The sequence below is a fragment of the Nicotiana tomentosiformis genome, chromosome 9 (genome assembly GCF_000390325.3).
Source record: "Nicotiana tomentosiformis chromosome 9, ASM39032v3, whole genome shotgun sequence".
NCBI classification, from domain to species: Eukaryota; Viridiplantae; Streptophyta; class Magnoliopsida; order Solanales; family Solanaceae; genus Nicotiana; species Nicotiana tomentosiformis.
The window spans coordinates 86,711,509-86,737,810 of NC_090820.1; the positions used below are offsets into that span (position 1 = coordinate 86,711,509).

The 26,302-nt window shown below is 35.7% G+C and overlaps 1 protein-coding gene across 2 annotated transcripts in view; it reads left to right on the forward strand.

Annotated features, from left to right (window-relative positions):
• Positions 1-26,302, forward strand: part of LOC104112747 (branched-chain amino acid aminotransferase 2, chloroplastic-like) — a 178,243-nt gene that overhangs the window by 13,766 nt on the left and 138,175 nt on the right. Inside the window, exons 9-10 of one of the 2 annotated variants that reach the window (XR_011410996.1) lie at positions 2,326-2,438; positions 3,015-3,188. Coding sequence is in view for 1 of the 2 variants with exons in the window: in XM_009622757.4 (XP_009621052.1) it covers positions 2,326-2,438; positions 3,015-3,132 (231 nt within the window). In the remaining variant the exon portion in view is untranslated. Of the gene's footprint in view, positions 1-2,325; positions 2,439-3,014; positions 3,256-26,302 lie in introns of those variants that run through there. The other variant, XM_009622757.4, reaches the window with a different exon arrangement.

Genomic DNA, 26,302 nt, shown 5'->3' on the forward strand with positions numbered 1-26,302 from the left:
TACAGCAAGAAAAATATGCTAATCATTTTCCAGAATTCATCTTCATCTCTTTTTCATTTGTTTCCATTTTATCCCTAGGCTTTTTATAAATGTCAGCTTGTATGAGAATCCCTTGTTCTCATTACTGTTTTAGCTCCAAATGATAAAACAAAGCTTGAAACATAAGCATGACTTGTCAACTCCCAATTGAAATATGATTTTTGTTAACATCTATCAAAACTCCTTCAAATTAAGCTTGCATTCTGCCTGGACCTCAGTCACATCTTCACCAACACTTTCTACTACAACAACAACAAACCCATAGTAATCCCACAAGTGGGGTCTGGGGAGGGTAGTGTGTACGCAGGCCTTACCCCTACCTTGTGAGGGTAGAGAGGTTGTTTCCGATAGACCCTCGGCTTAATTTTTGATTCTCGTGTGCCAAGAGAAAGGTCTTTAAACAAATGGTCTTATTTAGCATAAAGGAAGCTAAAACTTCCAATTGAAAGATCACGAAAGTACATAATCAGCAGCCTCATGACCAAAAATGCATGGGAAGAGATAGCACGACCATTTCGGATTTTCATTGTCCTTCTCTTTCATCAAGTGTGTATATGCCCATGACCTGTGTAGAGCTACAATACAAAGGTTCAGGATTCGGAATAAAGACTTACATCTATAAAGTCATAAAACATTTTCCAACATGACAAGGAATTAAGAAAAAAAGTTAGTTATGGACTGCTTGCAGTAGAAGGAATGGTATCGGGCCGATGAAAAATGTAGTTGATGGCAAAGTGGTTCTGTTTTTCTTAATTACCTGGATAATGACACATGAAAATCAGATATAATTGTCCCTTTATTTAAGAATGACAGATTTTTCTGAATAAGAAAAACGCATACCAAGTACATGTAGCCATCAAGGTCGCAGGACATTATCATCGCTTTATCAAGTCCACATCGTTCAGAATAAACTCCATATTAAGTTAGTAACACACATCATTTAGAATAAACTCCATATTAAGTTAGTAACACACATCATTAAGAATAAACTCCATTTTTTCTGTTGTAAGCTGAATTGTGGTATTCATGATCTTCCTTAAAATGCTACAGAATAGGCAACTGTGCAATAAGAATAATGGAGTTCTAGGAGGAAAAGCAAGACCCAGAAATTCACTGCATCAACAAATTTCACCAAATCACAACAGTTCTGTTCTGGAAGACACAAGTCAACTTTCATGAAATCCAAAAAAAGGAAGAAAATATGAGTTATAGCAACAAAAAAGAGAGGAAAATATGAGTTGTAAAAAAAGAAAAGAAAAAGGAAATAATATAACCTTTTGATTTCTTTCCGTTAGTAAATTGGTTTTACGCCTACTGCACCTAAAGAAAAAAGAGGAAAGAAAAGAAGTAAAGGAAAAAAATTAAAATAAATAAATAAAAAGGACATGAAAAAAATGAAGTTTTGGAAAGAATACCAGTATGGTAAAGACTTACCGTATCAGCATTCTGTCTTTGACAATTTCAAATTGTGCTTTTTCATCTCTTTACTTTTCTCTTCTTTCATTTCCTTATGTTTTTCTTTTCCTTTTTCATTTCATATTCCTTTTCTCTTTTTGTTTCCTTTTTCCTACCATTCAATTCCTCCGAAAAATAAGAAATTGTCAGTATATTAATCATTTATTTGTCTCTGTAACATCTTAGGTGCATGTTGTTTTTGGTACTATTCGACACTTCCCATGAAATTTCTTCCTTTTCTTCTTTGCTGGATTTCTTTTTTTTTTTTGGGTGCTATTCGACACTTCCCAGACACAGCCCACTTCTAATTCATCTTGTGCCCAACCCATGCAATTCTGGGCGAGTTGGGCGCGTCATCAATCTTTGGGCCATATTTGACACCCCTATTGCGGACATACGTAACCAAGAGTTGTTTTCTAGTGTTAGCTGTGAAAAGTTTGGCTTACAATCTCTAATTTATGCAACAAGGGCAATGTTTCTCCATTGCTTAAATCACCTAGACAGAACTATTGAGTGATAGAATTGAACTTCAATAACTATGGCATATATGTTGGTCATCGGGCTGGAAGAACAAATTCAGTTCTTCCCACAGTGAGTCAAATTTGTAGCAAGGACGTTTTGATGATTAGGTTCGTGACATAATGATGGACTTTACCTTACCATTAAACAATTGAATTTGGGATTGGATCTATCTTTAAAAAAACCAAATGAATTTGGGAAAGAATGGGAACTTCCTTTATTTTCTGCAAGTAGTTCACTTGGCAGAGCCAGTCACTAAATGCTTCATGCATGACAGGACTATTATTCTAACACCATAGTATTTTAATGTAGGTTGAAGAACGGCATGTATCTGTGGACGAATTGCTTGGTGCTGATGAAGTGTTCTGCACAGGAACTGCAGTGGTTGTATCTCCTGTGGGCAGCATTACTCGCATGGGCAAAAGGTATATACATAAATTAGAATGGATTAACATCATTATTAATATAACCATTTTCAGTGTATTATCTTTTTAGTTTTGTTTCCCTCCTGCTGCAGCGAGTGAGACGGCCATGAACATATCCTTTTCAATACATGAATACTAATGCGAATGTTCGTATTGTTGGGAAAATAAACTTGGGAGAAATAGAAAACTAATGGGCAATGGCTTTGATAGAGTAATCTATGTTCAGAAGGATTTAAGCCAAAATGAAATCCAAGTTCAGCAAAACTTGAATTTTCCCCAGTGACACAATTTGAGTTTTTCAGAATATTAATGAGAGAATTAATTTCTGACTTCAACTAGGTTTTGGAGGTGAAAGGTAATTTCATAATACCTTAAAACACGACTGTTGGAACATGCAACTTTTTGACAGTACCTTCAACCATCATCTTTTTATTTAAAATTTACACTTGCCTTTTCTTCTCTTTCCAATCACAAACTACACTAACACGTGTGGATATCTATGCTGACTTTAGAAGGAAAAAAATATCTAGGTTTGGAAGGTTTTGATTAAAGACTTGCTCGTTTACATTTTTGCAGGGTAACATATGGAAGTGATGGGGTTGGTCGTGTATCACAACAATTATATTCTGCTCTTACTAGCCTACAAATGGGACTATCAGAGGATAAGATGGGTTGGATTGTCGAGCTGAAGTGAGCTTTGGCATCTAAGGGATAGTAGTACCTTTGTGTTCTCCTTTTCCTAAAATTTGTGTGTAAGTTTTCGACTTGTTGTGACATGTACTTGTCTCTTTATCAGTTAACAATTTCGGTTGTTACATCTCTGTATATATCTTTGATTATATACTGGGTGGAGAAGTAACTGCGGGGTGTCGTAAATTTTTCCCCTAGACCCCAAAAAGACACAAGTCTGTTTGGTGAAAGCGCAAAACTAGGGGTCTCGGTCCCGTCCCGCAAAAGTATAGGAGGATGGGATATGGGATTAAAGGGTCAACGGATGGGACGAGCCACACATTTCGTCCCGGTGGGCCGGCCCGATAAGGGCCCGGTCTCGACCCGTCCCGGCTCGGCAGCCCGCGAGTTTTTGTTTAAAAAAAAAAATGAAAGAACCGTTGATCAATGACTAATTTTTCAAAAATAGCCGTTAGTAAAAACTATATATGGCCAAAAATGGCCCCAAACACTCCTACCCTCCCAAACTTTTATTTCAACCCCTAAATTTATTAAATTATATTTTGGCCCCAAAAATGCCCCCAAACACCCCTACCCTCCCAAACTTTTAATTCAACCCCTAAGTTTATTAAATTATATTTTGGCCTTATTTTTAACTATAAAAATCCCACATCCTTCTTCATTTTTTCCCCACAAATCTATCATTTTCTCTCTAATCTCTTATATTCTATCTATATTCTTCTCTCAATTTTCTCATAAATAACTACGTTTCAAGTATTGGGCAAATTTTTGGAGCAAGTTTTAAGCTTCAAATTAATTTGAATTTGGAGCAAGTTTTTAGGTAATTTCTTCACGTTTCAATATTTGATCATCATGCACTCGTTCCATATCCTAATTTTTATATTTAGTTTTTGCGTATCATTTTAGTGTTTAATTTTTGTATTAACTTTAAGGGTTTAATTTTTGTGTTTACTTTTCGTATTTAAATTATGGCTCCTACAAAGTATTTGGCAAGCTCAACCCATTTAAAAAAAAGTAGTAAAGGTGCTAGTTGTAGTAGTAATCCTAATTTTCTTCCTAGAGTTAGAAAATGTATATAGACGAAATGACTCATATTGATGAAACTTCCTTTATCCAAACCCTTATATATTATGATATTAATCCGAAAGAACCACTAAATCATGAAACTTTACAAAGACTAGTCTATTATGATAGTAGTAAAGGCTTTAGGCTTGAATTTTTTTAATTTTATTTTATGAATTCTTGCTTAGTTACTTAATAGTTTGAGATTATATTAAATAAACTACAAGTCTATTATAATTACTAAAATATTTAGCTACAAATCTTTTGTTTTAATATTTTATAATTTTTTACTTAGTTTTTGTATAATTTATTAAGTTTTAAGTTCATTAAAAAGGTAAAAAGAACTAGCCGTTGCAAACTTTAAAAAATTAGTCATTGCCAACTTTAAAAAAATAACTTTTGCTATCTATAAAAAAGATAATTGTTGCCAACTTTAGTGCTTAAATATTTAAATTTAATTTTTTTTTAAAAAGGCCCATGTCCCGTCCCGTTTGTTGGTGGGACGAGATGGGCCTAGCGGGTTGTCCCGTTTGGATAGGCCCGGTCCCTTCCTGTCCTAGTAAAATTCTATCCCGGCCCGTCCCGTTGGACAGCTATAGGTGAAACTGCTTTTTTTGATATTTTCAATTTTATCATCGTCAAAACTCCATCATTGTACATTTACAAGTTTATTTGACAAGTTGTAGTTCCTATTCCTATAAATGCCTGGCCATAGATATGAGAGAATGTTATGGTCGTTACATCAGAATATGTATTGCATCTGAAGGGCAGTAAGTTTCTAATATATTATTTCTTCTTCAAAATCTTAATGCAGACTCGTGATTTCACATAATATAAATATATTGTTGTACTAGAATCCCCAGTCTTTTTGTTAGCTGTATACGCCAAATTTAGCATGTGCATGTTACGAGCTAAATTTGCCTGCCTCCAACTCTTACATTACAAGTAGTCACCTCCTCTAAATTATCAATTAGATCGCTCTTAAAACTTTACTAATAATTCATTTTAATTTGTGTTATTTATATAGAACATTTTATTGAACAAGACTCTACAATGATCATTTTAATTATTCAATTTCGGTTACTGTCGCTGCTATTGTTCCATTCCCTATCTTTCCGTAGATTTTACAGTTCAAAGTTATCATTCCAACTAAACACATCATTAAAAATTGCTAGAATATGAACATAGATCCGACATTCAAATATCTATTCTCTTGTCAGTACTTATTTATTGGTATTTTTTATTCCTGCCAGTGAAAAACTTGTGATTTACCAATTTAAAAATCCTTACGAATAGATTAATATACAATTGCTATTTTATGCTTTTCATGTAAAAAGGGAAACTTGAAGAACAGTTCTTAGTACTCAAATAAGACACTGCAAAAGAACATTCAAAGAGCTCCAACACTCAAACCGACAAAACACAGGAGCTCCCACACTAGTCATCTAACTATAACTCTCCTCCGCATGCCCAAATATATATGACAAATAAATCCTTGAAACTGTATTTAACAAAGAAATTATTATATTTAGAATTTAACTTCTACGTGGACAATGTAATTTTTTTTACACTAATAAGCTCGCTTAAAAGATAATTGCAGGTGATCTTTACTAAAAAATGGAGATTAGTAACCTAAAAAATAAGGTATATTACCTGTTACAACATGTTCAAATATATTGACAAGGCGAAAGTTATTTTACGCTGCCAATGTATATATTTATGTATCATTACTCCTTCTCCTACAACTTATTACCACCTAGGGATGGCAATGGAACGGTGCGGGTGCAGGTGCAGGGCGGTGTGGATGCAATGTAGGGCGGGACGGATTGAATTTTTTTTTTAAAATAAACTTGCAGGGAGGACGCGGGTATGGCTGCGGGTTTGGCCAAGAAACATATACTAATTCAAAATTTTACATTGACGCTGCTTATAACAGTCTACTAGTGTTGTACTATATATTATTTTACTTATTAGATTACATGGTTTCTCACCTTTATAAATAAGATGGAGTAAGAGCTATTTGTACTTTTCCTTTCTTGATGATTTGGGGATTGAAGTTTCAACTTTCAAACGACTCATAACAGCAGGAATAATAATGTTAAAACAACCAAGCTTATAGCAATTGTAATTAAAAAAGACAAAAACTTAAACAGAAAACTCATTAATTTAGAAAAGTCTTCCTAAATTGCAAACAATTAGTGAAAAAAAAAGATAAACCAAGGCTTGATATGGTAACAAGTAACAACTGCAAGACACTGTCACCTTGGTTTTGTTAGGGAGGTGCTTGTATAGGATTTGGGTTTAAATTAAATTAATACTATTTCAGAAAAATTGAAAAAGAAGTTTATGAATCTTAATTTTTACTATCAAATTCATTCAAAAAGAAAATAATAATAAAAATTAAGCGGGGCGGGGTGGGTTGAAAACAACAAATTATGTGATGCGGAGCGGGTTGAAATCTTCACGAGTTTATGCGGGTTTGCCCCGCAACCGTACCGCACCGTTTGACATCCCTATTACCACCGCTACCACTATTGTAGTAGTTGTGGTGCTAATGGTATACTACTACAACTGGCTACGAAAACCACGTATATTTTTCCGAGGGACAAAACCGACAGAATTAGGATATCCAACAAAAAATCAACGGAACATATTCTGTGAAGAATAACCGATATATGGACATAGGGTGTGTTTGGTATAACGGAAAATGTTTTCCGTGGAAAATATTTTTCAAGAAAATAAGTAGTAATCTTATTCATTTTTTGGTGTTTGGTACGCGTAAACTTCCAAACACATAAACCTCCGAACTTATAACTTTGAAACTTGTAAAATTTCGAACATGTAAACCGGAAGATGAAAAAACTAAAATTGAAAATATATAAAAAACATATTTTTTTCGGGGGAGGTGCGGGGAGTGGGGAGGTGTGAGTGCAGAAAAACGAAAAAACAGAAATTTGAAATTACAAAATAAAAAGTAAAAAAAAAAAATTGTGCGGCGGTGGGTGGTGCAGAAAAACGAAAAAACGAAAATTTAAAATTACAAAAGTGGGTGGTGCAGAAAAACGAAAAAACAAAAATTTGAAATTACAAAAAGAAAAAAATTTCTTTTTTTGCGGGGAGGGGGGTTAGTAGGGTGGGTGGTGACGAAAAAAAAATTAAAATTTGAAAAAACAAAAGCCTTTTCTAAGAGAGGGGGTGAGGTGGGTAGGCATGGGGTTGGGTTAGATGGGTGGGTGTGGGGTGTGGGGTGGGTTGGTGAGGATGGGGAATAAGGTGGGAAGGTTGAGAAGGAGTTTTGAAAAATATTTTCCCTTCTCCTGATAAGGAAAACATTTTCCTCCAATCGAAGAAAAATAAGTTAATAAGGAAAATATTTTTCAAAATATTTAAACCAACCAAACATGAAAAAATTGAAAAATATTTTCCTTCGTACCAAACACACCCATAGTTGGAAAATTTTCGATAGATCCCATTGGTTAAGTAAATTAAAAATAACAGACTGTTATCTGATAACTTGTTATTGCTGCTGCTGTTAGTTGCTATGGTTACATTCATTCTCAATGCGGTACCCTAGATATTTTCCAATTCACAGGAGTGAAACTTCATTTTCCGGTTTCAATCTAAGTTGTCATGAACAATATTGAAATAGCGTCACCAATTAAAAGGAAAACGAAAGCTGCATTTTCAGGGAAAAAGATGGAGTAAAGAGACTTCTAGTATTGATAAGTTAGATGGCCAAATAAACAAATTGTAAGGGACTTCGCTAGTAAACACGAAAAAAGAAGAGGCAATGAACCCGTAAAATGGTACGGTTAAATTTGTAACGTGGTTTATAGATAAACAAATCGATTTGATCCCAAAATAATAAATAACTTAAATAAAATGCAAAACTTAGCGTTGAAATCGAGATAAGACAGCAAATAGCTTGGCTTCGGGAGCAAGGCTTCCGAAGACAACAATAAGAATATAAAAAGACAGAAAATAAAGTATTATTGAGTTTAGAACAATGTGTAGTATTAGTCTGTTAGAAATTTCGTGTGTTACAATGGTTGCTGAAGTCACTATTTATAGCTACACCTAAAGAACAAGGTTATGAATGCTAAAATTCTCTGTAACGGATTGGTATTTAATAATGAAGAATATTTTTCATTAAATGTAATCGGGTGGCAAACATTTGTTTATCTTCGTTAGCAATGTTCCCTCCGGGGTCTGCCTTGTGCCAAACGAAGCTGTTGTCCCCGGTCTTGGTTTCTACTTGCCTCGCTTTCCGTCTGTCTCCGGTTCCACGTGTCGCTCTACTATTCGAGTGTTTAATACGAACCGATTTTAAACTATACAGAACCCTGAAAAGCTCATCATCCATAGGAGAGTTTCATATACTATAGTTTCTTAGTACAAACAATGAACAATTCCCATATCTGATTTGACCCAAAATATACTAGGGTTCAATAACTTTCTAACTTTTGACAGTGTCAATATTTAATCTCTACCTGTTATGCAAAGGATTTGGTCCTGATGGGATACATCTCGTCTTCCCAGCTGGTATTAAGATTTTGAGATTGAGGAGAAGCATATATATTCATGTCGAAATCTTCTGGAATAATTAAAGAGGTTCTTCTTCTTCTTCTTCTCACTTGCTGTAGTTCCATCACCATCAACCACAACAAACTTGACACTCGCTAGAATGAGCAGAATTGTTACAAGCATCAATGTAAACAAAGCCGGTACGATCATGACTCGTTGGTTTGATGAAGTCATGCTACTGATCATTTAAAGGTGTAAGAACTTTTTTTGATTTAAATCGTCTGGTATCAAAATCCACTAGTCCAATTAATTTGAATTTGTTGGCACGCTACTAAGATTAAGCAATGCAAGTATAAAGAGCCTCTTAACAGTACTTACCTGCTTAAACCAAGCAAGCGTCAAGAATCAATCAATTACCAGCAAGATGCGATATGGCTCATCAACCAAAAAGGTGAGCGCCTAGCTAGCACAAGCAAATTAACGACCTAGCTAACCAGAAATCTTTCTAAAGCGAGAAGCAAAGGCATAACAGCTGCAAGAAGCCGTTGCATTAGCGAGAAAATGGCCTACTAATGTAGTCACCACTTCGGATCTTGAAAACGAGCCTTGCATACATTTATAAAGAAGGGATGTCAGGATTTTTAAAAAGTGTTCTCCCACTAGTTGAGAATTTCGGTTCTAGGTTTGAATTGGTCTTGACTATGGGCCAAATTGGAATAAAAGAAAGGAATTTTTACATTCCTATATACTATTTCAAACTTTATTGCACTCCCTACTTAAGTTTTAATCTAATTACATGATATATACAAAATTACCAATTATGTACATTTTTAGGCATTTAATGATAATAATTAAATCCTAAAATCACTCTAACGTCTATATCCCACTCCCCCCACGTTTCTCTCTCCACACCCCCCCCCCCCCCCACGTATCTTCAGTATCTCCCTCCATTAATGCCTGTTTTCACTCATTTTCAAAAATCTCTCTACATTTTTTCACTCTTCTTCAAAAATCCCTCTCTATTTTAATAGATTCAAGCTCTAAATACTCTACTACACACCTTCATTAACGCTTGTTGTTTGCTTAACTTTCAATGAAGAAGAAAACACTTTCGAAGATCAGCCCTAATTTCAGTAAGAGAGCAACAATTCCACCATTGACAGCCATTAATAAGCTTTGAATTCGAATTTGGGTTTTCAAAAATCATTATTTGTTTGGATTGAGTGTTGTTGCAAACAATTGGGAATATTGGTTGGAGTTTATATCTCAATTTTGAGGGTGTTTTGGTGAAGATTAGACTTGATTTTGGCTGAATTTCAGATTGAAACTAGAAGAAGAAGAAGAAGAAGAAGAAGAAGAAGAAGAAGAAGAAGAAGAAGAAAACATGACATACATTATACTTACGAAATTGTAGTAAAGTTGTAGTAAAATTGTAGAAAAATTATATTCTGTTGTTTATATATATATATTTATTTAAATATTGTATGAAAATTGAACAATATTGTATAAAAATTATATTTAAGTGGTCTGATATTGTAGTTGTATATAATTGGGTAGAAATAATGTATGAAAGTTATAAATAAGTTGTATAATATATAATTAGTTGTGTGAAATTTATTTTTACTATGTATAAATCAGATACAAAATATACAAAAGACATAATATATAAAATTTGTATACAAATTGTATTTAAGTGGTATGATATTGTAGTTGTATATAACTGGGTAGAAATAATGTATGAAAGTTGTAGATAAATTAGATGAGATGTAATAGAACTGCGAATCTGAACCCATAAAGTTCAAATCCTGGATCCACTTCTGACTGCCAAGCACGTTTTGATGGTATATTACGCCCAAAAAAAAAAATCAACATTTTACCAACAAAGGGGAAATTGTAAAGAAAATTTATTCCTTCCGTCAGTCCACCAAAACATAAAATATAGAAAAAAAAATGAAAAGCAAAAGGAAGAAACAAGATATTATAGGATTTGTATAGATAAGAGACTGTAAAAGATTTTTGCCACTCTTCGTTTACAGATCGTAAAACATCAAATCTTATGATGGACAAGTTTAAATTTGGTGCACCATAATTGATTCCGAGATCTGGGGAACTAATTGAAATCAGATGAAACTTAGATTTTCGAATTTCTTTTAATGATAGTCAATTGAGTGCTTTGTGTGCAAAGATAGATGAATTGGATGGAGGAAAAATTAGGAAGTTTGTGAGGGATATTTTTATTTTACCAAAATTAGAAACTAAAATCAAGGGATACAGTAGTTGGCTTAAATTACTGCAAGGGTGGAAGATCTGGAGAGAAAAAGGGAAAGAGGAGAGAAAAAAGGAAAATAGTGTAACTAAATCCCTTGATTGAAGGCACTAATAATGGAATGAGAGCCTTTTAAGGTGGAATGTATATATTTTGTAGATAAAACTTGTTTAGGTCGGGTAATTAACTAAACGTGGACATTTTTGGTAATAGAGTTTTAAATAGTGTATAGGAACGAAAAAATTCCTAAAAGAAAATTATTTTACCTCCTATAGCAAAGGTATACACCCTATTTATTATAAACCAAAATTATTTTAAAATATTATTTTCTATAGCTACTTTTTATATTTTATAGCAAAATATGTATTTATGGTATATACTACCATTAAGGCGTGAAATACGCTATTTATATTTTTTCTCTCTTTCTTTCAATTAACACACGATTCTCTCTCAGAATTTTTCTTCTTTCTCTCTCTCTTCGAGCAAAATACCTGCTTCTAATCGTGAATTCTCTAGCCGAATCCTCTAGGGTTACTGCAATTGAAAATACTTCTAAACTGTTGGGAGAAAGAGGGGAAAGACAGACCTTTTTCTTCAAAATCATATTCCTCTATAGCAAGGAGAGGCTCGTCGCTATGAGGCTAGGGCCATTGCGCAGGGAGTAAAAAAGATGTCGGAATAATTCGAGTAGAGAATGGGTACTACAACATGAACGACAGATACTGTAATATTTTCTACGCCGGAGAAGATTTAATACAATGTATACAGTATTTTGCTTGGCCGAAAAATGCCATCTCCGACGAACTTTCTTCTCTTCTTTGTTATTTAGTCACATACAATGATACAAATACATTGTATTATGCAAAAATTCACTCAAACACATTGTATTTTTGTTTAAATATATTATTTTTGCCTGTATTTATGTATTTCGAAGGTTTGTATTTTTTTAATACAGTTGAATACACCTGTATATATTCATGCATACTGTACATATAGTATGCATGAATACATGATATAAACATTGAAATACACTGAATACAAATAGAAATACAGTGAATACAACCAATGAAATATACTGAATACAATAGTAATAACATGTATTAGGAATAACTAAAATACTGTTAATACAAATACATTTGAATACACTGAATACAAAATAGTAAATACAATAAATACAAACATTGAATCTAATGAATGGAACATTAAAAACAAATATTGAAACACACTAAATACAATAGTTCAATACAATAGTTATATACAACTGAAAAATCATTCTAATTCATTGGGTTGATAAATAGGCGTGTTAGAATTAATTTGTTGAGTTATATTAGGAGTGTATCACGCTAATTGATCATATTTCCGTTATTAGACAGCTGGAGAGACCTATTTTTAATGTGATTGTCGTTACTGTATTCATGAATACATGGCGCGAATACATATGAATACTGTCGCGTACAACTGTAACCCCCTATTTTACAGGCAACTTTTGCTACTGTATTCATGAATACAGTAGCGCGAATACAACGAATACACTACCGTAATAACTGAATAGTAGCTATAGGAAGTAATTATGTATATGGTAGCTATAGGAAGTTTGTCACGATCCAAATCTCCCTCCATAGGATGTCGTGATGGCACCTAGTCTTAGGGACTAGGTAAGCCTAACATTTACTGAAATAATAACAATATTAATTAACAACTGACAAATACGAAATAGGAATCTCTATACAATACTTACAATCCCAAAATCGGTAGTACAAGTTATAAGCTCTACTGAGTTACTAGAAAGCCCATAATTACAGCTGTTTTGAAGTAGAGATAAAACAGTGCAAGTACAATATCAGAAGGTGACTCCGAAGCCTGCGAACGCAACAACAGGTTTACCTTGAGTCTCCATAGCAAGATCCGTACTGCTAGCGAGTGGTCAACTGACTCCACATTACCTGGCTCTGCACAAAAAAATATGCAGAAGTATAGTATGAGTACACCACAATCGGTACCCAATAAGTATTAAGATTAATCTCAATGGAGTAGTGACGAGGTACGGTCAAGACACTCACTAGTTAAATAACTTGCGCCATACAAAAATAATCAAAAATAAATAGCAGTGATAGCAACAATAATCAACTAGTTATATAAACAGTAAGGCAACAAGAACACCATAATTATTACTCAGACGAAAAAGAAAAAACACAAGTACAACCAATTAAATAAGTCTTTCAAATATAAATCTTTCACATATAATTCTTTCGAATAAATACCCTCCAAATGTATTTCTTTAAATAAGTATCCTTCGAATATAAAACTCTTTCAAATCAATATCTCATGTCATAATCATAAAATATGGTTCTCAGCCCCCTTTCATATTCTCGCGGCACCTCGTGCCCATATCTCTATCGCAACCGCACGGACGACTCTCGTGCCAAATATGTCAATACATAAAATCCGCACGATTTAATTTAATTTTCAATAAAGTAAGGTTACAGTTTTTAAACCAAGTAAGAATTCAATAAAGAAATGAGTATAGTTTAGAAATAGTTTGAGTGAAGAAAAATGACATTTTCAATCTAAATAAAACATAAAATAATCTACTGATTTGGATGCAAAACTTATTAATTTAAAATATAATAGTAACTTCTTTCATTTAAAACAATTCAGTCATCAAAAATCGGTAAAAACCCCGGAATATAAATCTTCAGAGTCTCATACTAAAGAGTCCGAGCCAACACAATACATCAAGGAATACAAACACATATTAAAATCAAATAATACATCACGGAAGATCACAAAGATTTACCTATCACGAAAATACAAAATAACCAAAGATAAGTGCGACCATAGAGAAATGTCAACAAAAGGGCACTCCCGAGATACCGTCTCGTAGTCCCAAAAGTAAATATGCAAGAACAACAATTCCCCCAGTCCATCACAAGTCATCAAAATTAAATTCCCGACATAACTCACATTGTCTCGCCACGTGCGCAATAATAAAGTAAATGCCCGCCTTGTCTCGCCGCACGTGCATAATAATATTCCCACCTTGTCTCGCTACATGCGCAAACCCAAATACACACACACACACACACACACACACACACACACACACACACATATATATATATATATCCCGCCTTGTCACGCCGCATGTGCATAAATCAATAGTAATAATAGCACGGCAGAAACCTCATGCAAACACCCGAACAAACCTCCCAACAATATCACGTGCCAATATCACAACATCTCATAAATTGCACCTCAAGTGCTCAAATATCACAACATATCACAGATTGCACATCAAGTGCTCAATATTACAACTTGACATAGAAATCAACAATTCATTATTTTCCACAATAAGGAGCCTATGGCTTGACCATAATGTGCACAAAAATCTTAACAAAATATCCAGGAGTGAACAACTCAACAAAATAATATTTCACGTAAAATGAAGGTGGCAATCACACCAAATCATCATATAAAAACAAATCCAACAAACAAGGATTTAGGCATGATAAATAGAGGATTTAATAAATGCCAATAATTTTTAATTTAATACATAAGGGCGTTTAAGGATTTTAACCAATGTAATTTGCACATATAAACCAAGTACGTACTCGTCATCTCGCGTACATGGTTTTCAATTACACAATTTGCACATAAGACTCAATGTCACGACCCAAAAACCCACTAGTCGTGATGGCACCTAACCCAACCCGTTAGGTAAGCCAATTTTCAACTATCCAATTTCAATAAAATTAATTAAAAGAAAATATCTAAAACCGATACATCTCCCCAAGAACTGGTAGTACAAATCATGAGCTTCTAAGAATAGAGTATACAAAGCGGAAATGAAATAAATACATAGTCTGTTTGAATAATACATAAACAGAGCTTTTATAAATCTAAGGCTACCCTGAACAAGAGGCAGCTACAACAGGAACGCAGGTACATCTTCAAGCCCCGCAACCAGCGAGCACAGCAACAACAGCAGCCAACATCTGCACGCAATGTGCAGAAGTGTAATATCAGTACAACCGACCCCATGTACTGAGTAAGTAACAAACCTAGCCGTAGGTTGAAAGTAGTGACAAGCTTCTACCAAGGTCGGGTCCACAACCAATAGTACACAATAATCCATAACAACATAAAGCAAATAATACCAGAAATAACTCAGGGATAAAATACTCAACCAAATAATGATTTCAAAAATTATAGTTCTTCCTTCCAAATATCTCAGTGAAAACCCATATCGTTTGCCGAAGTTTCCAATAATATAAATAGTTTGAAAACAATAAATTTCTCCCAAAATTTTGTCAATAATAAATAAGATGTTTCATTTTCCTTCCGGATAACCCGTGTAAAACAAATGCATCACTATGCCCATCTGTCAAAAATGTGTGAGAAATCATGAATGATGTGATATTGTACAGCATGAGGAAAAATACATCTCTATGCTTGTATGTCATGTGTGCATGCCAATGCGATGCAATTCAGTGATAAAATCATAAACAGCCCCTCGGGCAGAACATCACTCATATACAGCCCCTCGGGCAAACCTCACAGTCACTCGTGCCACTCGGGCATACCTCACAATCACCTTTGCCACTCGGGCATACCTCACAATCACTCATGCCTCCTAGTCACTCAACACTCGGCACTCGGCACTCGCACTCAGTAGGTACCTGCGCTCACTGGAGGTGTGTACAGACTCCGGAGGGGATCCTTCATCCCAAGCGCTATAATCTGTACGGACAACTCACGTGCGATAATAATAAAGTATGCTACAGGCAGGCAACCCCGATCCACACTCATCCTCACAATCAGGCCCTCGGCCGATATCAAACTTGCTACGGCGTGCAGCTCGATCCCATAAATATGCAACATGCTGCGGCGTGCAGCCCGATCCCATAAATATGCAACATAAATCAGGCCCTCGGCCTCACTCAGTCATAAACCTCTCAAGCCACTCGAGCATCTCAGTAAAACAGGGCATTCGGCCCAAAATATTTTTATGCATCAAAATAGAGTCATAAAACTGAGTTATGATATGCAATGAAATGAATATGATTGAGTATGACTTTTCAATTTAACACAATAATTCACAGCAATATGACCTCTGTGGGTCCCAATAATACTGGCACATAGCCTTAACATAATTTGTAATATGCTTTTCAGCTCAATTTCTTTAACACATAAAACCACATGGAAAATACCAAGGTTATTTAACTATAAAATTTCACATAAACAATTATGTCACAATTTCTATAGTGCACGTCCACACGCCCGTCACCTAGCATGTGCGTCACCTCCCAACAATTCACCAAATACATATATTCAAGGTTCATACCCTCAACTCCAAGATTAGAAGAGTTACTTACCTCAATCCAAGAAAATTCTTTATTCCAATAAACCTTTTCCTCGTGATTCGGACTCCGAACACCTCGAATCTTAGTCAAAATAATTCGATACAATCAATACGAGATATAGGAATCAATTCCATATGAAAATGCTAATTTTCCATAAAAATCCAAAATTTAGCTCAAAAATTGCCTGTGGGACCCACGTATCGGAACCCGACAAAAATTACAAAATCCGAACACCCGTTCCGATACGAGTCCAACCATACAAAAATTATCAAATTCCGACATCGGATTGACCTTCAAATCTTCATTTTACATTTTTGGAAGATTTTATAAAAATCTGATTTTTCTTCCATAAATTCACGGATTCATGATGTAAATGAATATGGAATCATGAAATATAATCAATATAGGATAAGTAATACTTACCCCAATGATTTCCCGTGAAAATCGCCCAAACATCGCCTAAATTGAGCTCCATAAACTCAAAAATGAGTAAAATGGCAAGAACCCCGTTTTATAGACCCTCAGCTGTTTCGGGCGTCACAGACAGCGCGGGCGCTGCCTGTGGCGCAGTTTCCAGCATCCCAAAATTCCCAGCGCCAGGGCTAGCGCCCCACGCTACCCTGGGCGCTCGCGGCAACGGAAAAATTGTTCCATACACGGAAATATGCATAACTCTCTCATACGATGTCCGAATTCAATGATTCTTTTTGCTATGGCTCCGTAATTTCAATACGGATCTAATACTTCAATAAAAACTGAATTTGGAGCTTATTTTCTTAATGTTATACCACATATTCTTGAAGAATCGACATTGAACATTCTAGGTTCAATGCCGAAACATAGCAAATCAATCCAGAATGAACTCAAATTTTGCGTACAAGTCATAAATGGAATAACAAAGTTGTTCCAATTTCAAAAATATGATTCCTAACTCGATATCAAAAATTGAAACCCAGGTCAACCTTCCCAAAAATTCAACTTTCGGCATTTCAAGCCTAATTCCACTACGGACCTCCAAATAATTTTTCGGACACACTCCTAAGTCCAAAATCACCATACAGAGCTGTTGGAATCATCAGAATTAAATTCTGAGGTCATTTACAAATAAGTCGATATCCGGTCACTATTTTAACTTAAGCTTTAAACCTTGGAACTAGATGTTCCAATTCATTCCAAAATCTCACTGGACCCGAACCAATTACCCTGGAAATTCAAACAACGACTGTAAAGTATAATTTGAGAAGTAAATGGGGAAACGGAGTTGTAATACTTGAAACGACCAGCCGGGTCGTTACACTCAATGCCTAAGGGGTATTTTTCGCACTCAAGGTTAGGCAAAATACTTACCTCGAACCATGAAATTATTTACTCCGTTGTGCCTTTGCAACGCGAATTAGCCCCTAAAAATCTCTATCTAGTCACAATTAATTTGATTCAGTCCACACAATTATAGGAATTAATTCTATATCAAAATACTAATATTTTCCCACAAAATCCGAAATTACACTCCAAAAATTGCCTGTGGGTCCCACATCTCGGAATATGACGAAACTCACAAAATCCGACAACTCATTTAATTACGAGTTCAACCATACAAATTTCACTCAAATTCGACTCCAAATCGGTATTCAAATCCCAAAAATTCAATTATGAAATTTCTACAATTTGCCCCAAATTTTCATTTCAAAATACTGATTACATGATGAAAACAATGATATATTCATGTATGTTAACCAAATTTGAGTTAGAATCACTTACCCTGATGAATTTTATGAAATTCCCACGAAAAATCGCCACAAACCGAGTTCCCAAAGTACAAAAATGAAATAATAACCTAACCCTCGGCTATATAGTACCAAGTTTGCTTTCTCAATGTGCGGTCCGCATATTTTCAAGTGCTTTCGCACATTTCTAAGTTCTGCGGCCGCACAATTTTGAGTGTGGTCGCACTTCACTGTGATAGCTTACTAGGATTCAGGAAAATGCCCACAACTTTCTGTACAAATGTCCAAATGATTAATGTTATACCTCTCTGGAAACTAAATTCAAAGGGCTATAACTTTAGTTTTTGAATCATCTTGAAATTCGTTATAAAGTAAAAGATATAAGCCTCCGAAGTCGGACCATCGAACCTGCAGAACCCCTGATGTGCGGCCGCAGACAAAATTGTGCGGTCCGCATTTTTCCTCTGCGGTCTGTACATTTTCATCTGCTGCAGCACTTTTTCATCTGCTACAACACTAAAAAATGTGCCTCAGCACATGAAATTGTGTGGTCCGTACTTCCAACATTCCAGAACAACATCAGAGTGCCGAAATGCCCAGACTCGCTCAAACCTCACCCGAGCCACTCGGGATACCGTTCAAATATACCAACCAGTTCCATAACATAACACGGACCTACTCGAGGCCTCAAATCACATCAAACAACATCAAAACGATGAATTGCACCTCAAATCAAAATCTATGAACTTTGAACTTTTAAATTCTATATCTTGTGCCGAAATACATCAAATCAATCCAGAATGACTTCAAATTTTGCACACAAGTCATAAATGACATAACAGAGCTATGAAAAATTTCAGAACTAGATTCCGATACCGATATCAAAAAGTCAACTCTCCCGTCAAACATCCCGAAAATTTAATTTTCGCCATTTCAAGCCAAATTCCACTACGGACTTTCAAATAATTTTCCGAACACGCTCTTAAGTCCAAAATCACCATACCAAGCTATTGGAATCATCATAATTAGAATCCGAGGTCGTTTACATTTAAGTCAAATCTCCGGTCAACTCTTTTCATTTAAACTTCAAAAATGAGAATTGTTCTTTTAATTAAATTCCGAATCTTCCGAAAATAAACTCGATCACACCCGCGGGTCATAATACATATTACGAAACTGCTCGAGATCTTAAGTCACTGAACATGGCTTTAATTCTTAAAATGACAAGTCGGGTCGTTACATTCTCCCCCTCTTAAACATACGTTCGTCCTCGAATGTGCCAAGAATTATACCGATGACATTAGATTACCGAGTGCATTATTTCACACATACTCACGGGTGATTCTTCGTCACCGTAAATTTAACAGGGATTCGACAACATCATCTCAGTGGAGATTATTTCTTTATTCACACTTATAAGCCTTTAAGCCAATTCCTTACACTCCAAATAAATTTCAAATTCCTTACATCAACACACGGTATTAGTCTCAACCGGCTGTAGCAATTCATTCCTACGCACACATCATACGTATGTCCATAACCACATCTCTAGTCATAATAGCTGTTTATAATTAATTTCAGCATCCTCAATTAATCTCATCTTAACCAAAGTCTCATATATAATTTTCACAAAACTGACAGTAATACAGGAGGCATGAAGACCTCATAGTTATTTACCCAAATTAATGGGTCATATTTAATGCCAACTGGGCACTCACCTCGTAGGCTAAAACTCAATAATTACAATACGAATATGGCAAATTATGCACCGAGAAATTCATACAAGAATTCTTTTTCCAAATAAGCCTAACAAGCATGACTCCCTATAAGTACCATAGTACAAATTTAATTTCACAAGGGAGAATTTAAACACATAAATTTTCATCACAAGGATCTCGTCCTTATATAACTTCCACTGCGGCTCGTAGCCCGATTTAAATATATCAAATCATATTAAAATACGAGGATCTCGTCCTAAGTTCTGAATCACAAGTATTTCGCACATTGCGCCAACTGAAATTTTCAATTTTCTTTCTTTATTCTTTTCAATAAATTTCGTAAACAATACAACACATAAGGAACCCTCATACCGGTAGGGCATATAATTCGTAAAATTAAATTTAATTATTCCGAAATCATATCGAAAACCACTGTAGTGAGTAATAAGAAATTACCTTTGGAATCATAGCCCATAATAATGTACAAAACAAAAATAATACACACGGGCTAATACCATAAAAGCTCCTCACGGGATAAACATATAAGTGGGTCACAAAGTTACGAAGCTCACCCATAAGTGGAGCATAATAGGAGGACTCGCCTCGATATCCAGAACCGAATCAAATTACGGAGAATTATCCTTTTATAACAAATCGGGATTGTACCTGTAACGACATCATTTGATGTAGCGGCCTCAGCCAATTCATAGCAATTATATCAACGGCTCGGGCCTCCCCCTCTTGGGTGCCCTCTACTCGCCCGAATGCCCCGCTGTGATACATCTGTCCGGAGTTTGGGACAATCTCTCACCATGTGGCTGGTATCTCCACACTCGAAGCAACCTCTCTGATGGCATGGCTGTGAAAATTGTGCGGTATGGGTACTCTGAGACGCATGGGCACCTGGGACACCGTGCGAAGCCTGAAGTGCAAACTGGACTGGCCGACCCACAAAACCTCTACTATATCGTACCTTGCCTCCAAAATATGGACCAACAGATCTCTCCGGCTTACGAGGCCTCCTAGCCTCCATGTTCTCTCTCTCTTGACCCAGCCTGTCCTCTCTCTCCTGGTCCCACATGCCCTTAAATCGGCGGGCGATCCCCACCACCTACTGAAATGGAACATTTGTGTGATGACCCGATATGTTATTTTTTAATTTTAACTTTCATTTATGTATTTCGAGACCTCGAATAGCTCCATTCATCCTTTCTCGATTTGTGTGCGCAATCAGTATCTTTTTCAGAATATTTTATGTGAAAAAAAAATAAAATCAAAGAAAATATGAAATTTTGCCTTTAAAACTCATTTGAATTGACTTTGATCAATGTTTTGAGCAAACGGATTCAGATTAGTATTTTGACAATTCCTGTGGGTCCGTATCATGATTTGGGACTTAGGCGTATGCCCGAAATCAAATTTGAAAGTCCCTAGCTGGAATTATCACCATTTGACGGAAACTAGAAATTTCAAGGTTTAAAACATTCTTAAATTTGGCCATAATTGGATTTTTATTTATACCGGGTCTTGATTTGGATTACGAGAGTTCGATCAGCTTCGTAAAAATATTTATGACTTATGTACAAAATTTGAAGTTATTCCGAGGTACGTAGGCACGTTTTTCGTTAGTTTTTAAAAAACTAAAATAAAATAAAAGGTTTGATTTTATAAAGCTTGAATTTCTAAAGTTTGACCGGAGTTTGACTTTTGAGCAAACGACTCCAGAATGGAATTTTGATGATGTCAATAGCTTCGTATGGTGATTTTGGACTTAGGAGTGTGTCCGGACATTTATTTGGAAATTGGAATAGCTCCGTTATGTCATTTATGACTTGTGTGCAAAATTTGAGGTCAATCGGACTTGATTTGATAAGTTTCGGGATCGAATGTAAAAGTTGGAATTTTTTAGTTTCATTAGGCTTGAATTGGGGTTTGAATCGTGTTTTTAGTGAAGTTTGACGTGATTTGAGGCCTCGACTAAGTTTGTATGATGTTTTAGGAGTTGTTGGTATATTTGGTTGGGGTCCCGGGGAACTCGAGTGTGTTTCGGATCATTTTGGGCTACTTTGGATGCTGATTTTCTGATATCTGGTGTTGTTCTTCGCGTTCGCGTGGAGCCTCTCACGTTCGCGAAGAAAGATTTAGCTTCCGGGATTTTGTTCTTCGCATTCGTGAAGAGACTCTAGCGTTCGCGAAGAAGGAAATCTTTGTTGCACTGGTCTGACTTTGGAGGCTCATATCTTGCAATCTATAAGGAATTTGGAGATGATCCAAAAATAAAAGTTGTAGCCCTTTGTGTCTAGTTGTCAGAAAAGTAAACCATTTGTCATTTGGAGTTGTGTACAAAAGGTTATGATAGACACACTACATGCTGTCTGGGAAGAGTTTGGAAATCTCTGTTGCACAGATTTGACTTTGGAAGCTTATATCTCACGATCTATAAGGAATGGGGAGATGAGCAACAAATAAAAGTTATAGCCCCTAGAGTCTAGTATTCAGAAAGTTAAACCATTCATCATTAAGATTTTTGTACAAAAGGTTATGACCATTATATTAGAGGCTGTCTGAGAAGAGTTTGAAAATGACTGTTGGGGAATTTGTTCATCGCGAACGCGAAGAGCTAACCCCTGAGCAGCAGAATAAAGTCCAAATTTGTCTCATTCTTCCATTTTTGGACCAAGGAAGCTCGGGTGAGGCAATGTTTCGAGAGTTTTTCAAGGAAAACATTAGGGGTAAGAATTCCTAACTTGATTTTTGTTAAATTACATGAATCTATTGTTGTTTTTATCACTAAATTAGTGAATTGGGTTGAAAATGGTAGAAATCCTCTAGACTTCAATTTAAGATTTAAAGGGCGATCCGTTATCGGAATTTGATAATTTTGGTATGATTGAACTCGTATCGGAATGGGTGTTCGGATTTCGTAAAAATTCTGTCGGGTTTCGAGGGGCGGGCCCCGTGTTGACTTTTTAGAATAAAATTTAAAGTTGGTATTTTATTATCCAGAATTATTCTCGATGAATTTTAATGAATTTATACAATTAATTTGGATAGATTTGAGCTGTCCGGAGGTCAATTCAAGCAAGAAGGCAATTTTTAAATATCGACATAACTTCAAAAAGGTAAGTATCTTGCCTAACCTTGAGTGGGAGAATTACCCCTTGGGCATTGAGTCTTATGTGGAAATTGTGTGATTGGAAGTCGTGTACGCGAGGTGACGAGTACGTACTCAGGCTTATATGTGAAAATTTTATTGGTTTAAAGTTTTAGGCATTTTTATGTATTAAATTGGATAATTGTTGACATTTAGTAAATCCTTGAATTGTCTCGCCTCATTCCTTATTTGTCGAGTTCATATTTTATATGATAATTTGGTGTTATTGTCACTTGGATTTTTATGTGAATTCTGTGTGTTTATTGATTTGATATTTTTCTTGGAATTAAATTAATGATGGAATCCTTATCTGCAAATATTTATTAAATAAGTTTAAATTGAAGAGTTAATATAATTATCAAGAATTTAGATTAATGAAGGCGATGCCCTATAATGAGTATTTTTCACCTTTGTTGATTATTTTGAGGTTTTATATACGTTGTGTGGAGCCTTGGACTATTTGTTGAGAAATTCATTGATGATGCTACATATTGGAAATTTGGTTGTGGTCAGTGGCAAATTGTGAAATGAATTGTTGTATTGTGTTGTGGTTTAAACACTCTCCTTGATGTTATTTATGCTTCCTACCTTGCTTGTTAATGATATACATGTGCTTGGTAAGGAAGAGTGTATAGCACGAAGGGTAATGCCGTGCCATTTGAGAGTGTAAAGCACGAAGGGTGATGTCGTACCATTTGAATTATATTATCATGTGAGGGAGGGTGTAAAGCACGAAGGGTTATGCCGTGCCATTTGAGAGTGTAAAGCACAAAGGGTGATGTCGTGCCATTGAGAGTGTAAAGCACGACGGGTGATGCCGTGCCATTTTATTTACATTATCAGGTGAGGATGAGAGTAAAAGTACGAAGAGTGATGCCGTGCCATTATTTTTATATTATCATATGTTCATGGCACGAAGAGTGTTTCCGTGCAGGCGAGGACGAGAGACATACATTATATTGTGATATCTTCTTGTTGTGTATACATTCATGCCTTTATCTTGAGCTGCTATTGTGCACTTATGTTTTCTGTGTGACTTGTAGTTGTGGTTGCTGACTGTGTGCCTCCCACTTTACTTCTTTTATTGTTATTGGCATTTCTCCCACCTAGTTGGTACTGTTATATGTATGCACGGTGAGAAAAAGATAAATGCGTGAAGGGTGTTGCCATGCCAATTGATTTGATTTACATATATACATTGGGTGAGAATGAGACAAGTGCACGAAGGTATTGCCTGCTATTGATGTGATATATTGAATATATTTCTTACACCAGGAAAGATAAATGAGGTATCACATGGTGACTTTTACTTGAAAGAATTATATTCGAAAGATATTTATTTGAAGGAATTATATTTGAAAGAGATTTATTTTAATGAATTATATTTGAAGGTATTTATTTGAAGGAATTATATTTGAAGATATTTATTTGAAGGGACTATATTCGAAATATATTTATTTGAAGGGACTATATTCGAAATATATTTATTGGAAAGTATTATATCCTGAAGATTATTTGAAAAGCATATAGGCGAAAGATTGATATTTGAAGGACTGGATTAATTAGTTGTACTTGTATTCATTATTTGTTGAGCAATATTAATGGTGTTCTTGTTGTCTTGCTGTGTATATTACTAGTTGATTAGTGTTGCCATCATTGTTATTTGTTTCCTATTATTTTTGTATACTATATTGCACAGGTGATTAGACTAGTGAGTGTCTTCACTGTACCTCGTCACTACTCCACTGAGGTTAGTCTTGATACTTACTGGGTACCAAATGTGGTGTACTCTTACTACACTTCTGCACATTTTTGTGCAGATAAGGTATTGGAGATATCGGACTCGGACAAAGTTAGTGTATGATCGCAAGGACTTAAGGTTGAGCTGCTTGGTCATCGCAGTCCCTTGGAGTCTTTCTATTTTTATTGTACTGTTAATTTTTTATTCGAACAGTATTGTATATTCGATCCTCGAGATCATTCTATGTATTCAGTTAGAGTTCGTGGCTCAGTATTACTAGTCTTGAGAGGTTGTATTAAATTATATGATTAAAAATAATGGCTTAAATTGTTATTAAAATCGACTTACCTAGTCTTAGAGACTAAGTGCCATCACGACACTTGTGGTGGGATTTTGGGTCGTGACAAGTTGGTATCAGAGCTCTAGGTTCATAGGTTCTACGAGTCATGAACGAGTTTAGTAGAGTCTTGCGGATCGGTACGGAGACGTCTGTACTGATCTTCGAGAGGCTACAGAGCTAGTAAGAAAATTTTTCACTTCTTTCATTCCTTATCGTGCGGAATTTATTCAGCTTGAAGTATATATCTTATGTTCTTTTACATCCACTCGTGTATGAAATTGTGCACTCGGTATCAACTATGCGCCAACAGTTCGTGATACTACGGAGGGGTTATAAGGGAGCCAGGGTTGCTCAACCATTGTTACAACGTGTCGTCCAGATCAAGGATGTGGAAGTATTGAGAGATCATTCAGTTGTGCTTATGGGGGTGCAGCAGGTTCTGACATCTGGTTGATAAGTATGATCTTAAGAAGGTTTAATTAATTACCTAATCATCACAATCATGGTAGGGTCACGAGGTGGATGTAGATCTGAAGATAGTTGGTGGTATTAGAGACTATGTAGTTCGTATGGGATTTACATTTAGTGAAAGGTACATACTAGCAGTCAAGGTACTCGAGGAAGCAATTTTGAATGTCACGAGGATGACATGCGCCTACTAAATAGCTTGATGTGTCTTATGACTGGTGATGTACGAGCGGTGAAGGTTAGTAATGTGGATCATCGGACTGTGTCCTATGGCTTCGCGCCAAGTGAGGGGAGTCCTATATCAACGATCAGATTGTGGGGTCACGTGTTATATTAGTTTTGGTCAGTGATGTATATATGTGGTATTGAAAGGTTCTCCAAAACTTGTATATGATTAAAAGCTGAGATTTGTATGGAATGGTGTTGGGACTTGCGGTATTCCCGCGTCCTTAATAATTCTACATTTCATTATCGGTGGGGTCATGGAAGCAATTTCAGAATACTCGGGGTGCTCCAGTAAGTTCTTTTAATGCACCACCGGCACGGGGTTCCTATAATGGTTATTTCAGTTATCCGGCACAGACTCAGTATGAGCAGTCGAACCCGTAGAGGGGTTGTTATCCGTGTGATGATACTAGGCACATCATGAGAGATTGTCCTAGACTTGGGAGAGGCGGATTTCATCAGAATACTCAGGCTACAGGCTCTATTCTAGTTACTACCCCACTTGCACAGTCAGTTAGGGGTGGAGGACAGGCGGGTAGAGGGCGTCCTAGAGGTGGAGGCCCGGGCCGTTTATATATTTTCTATGGTA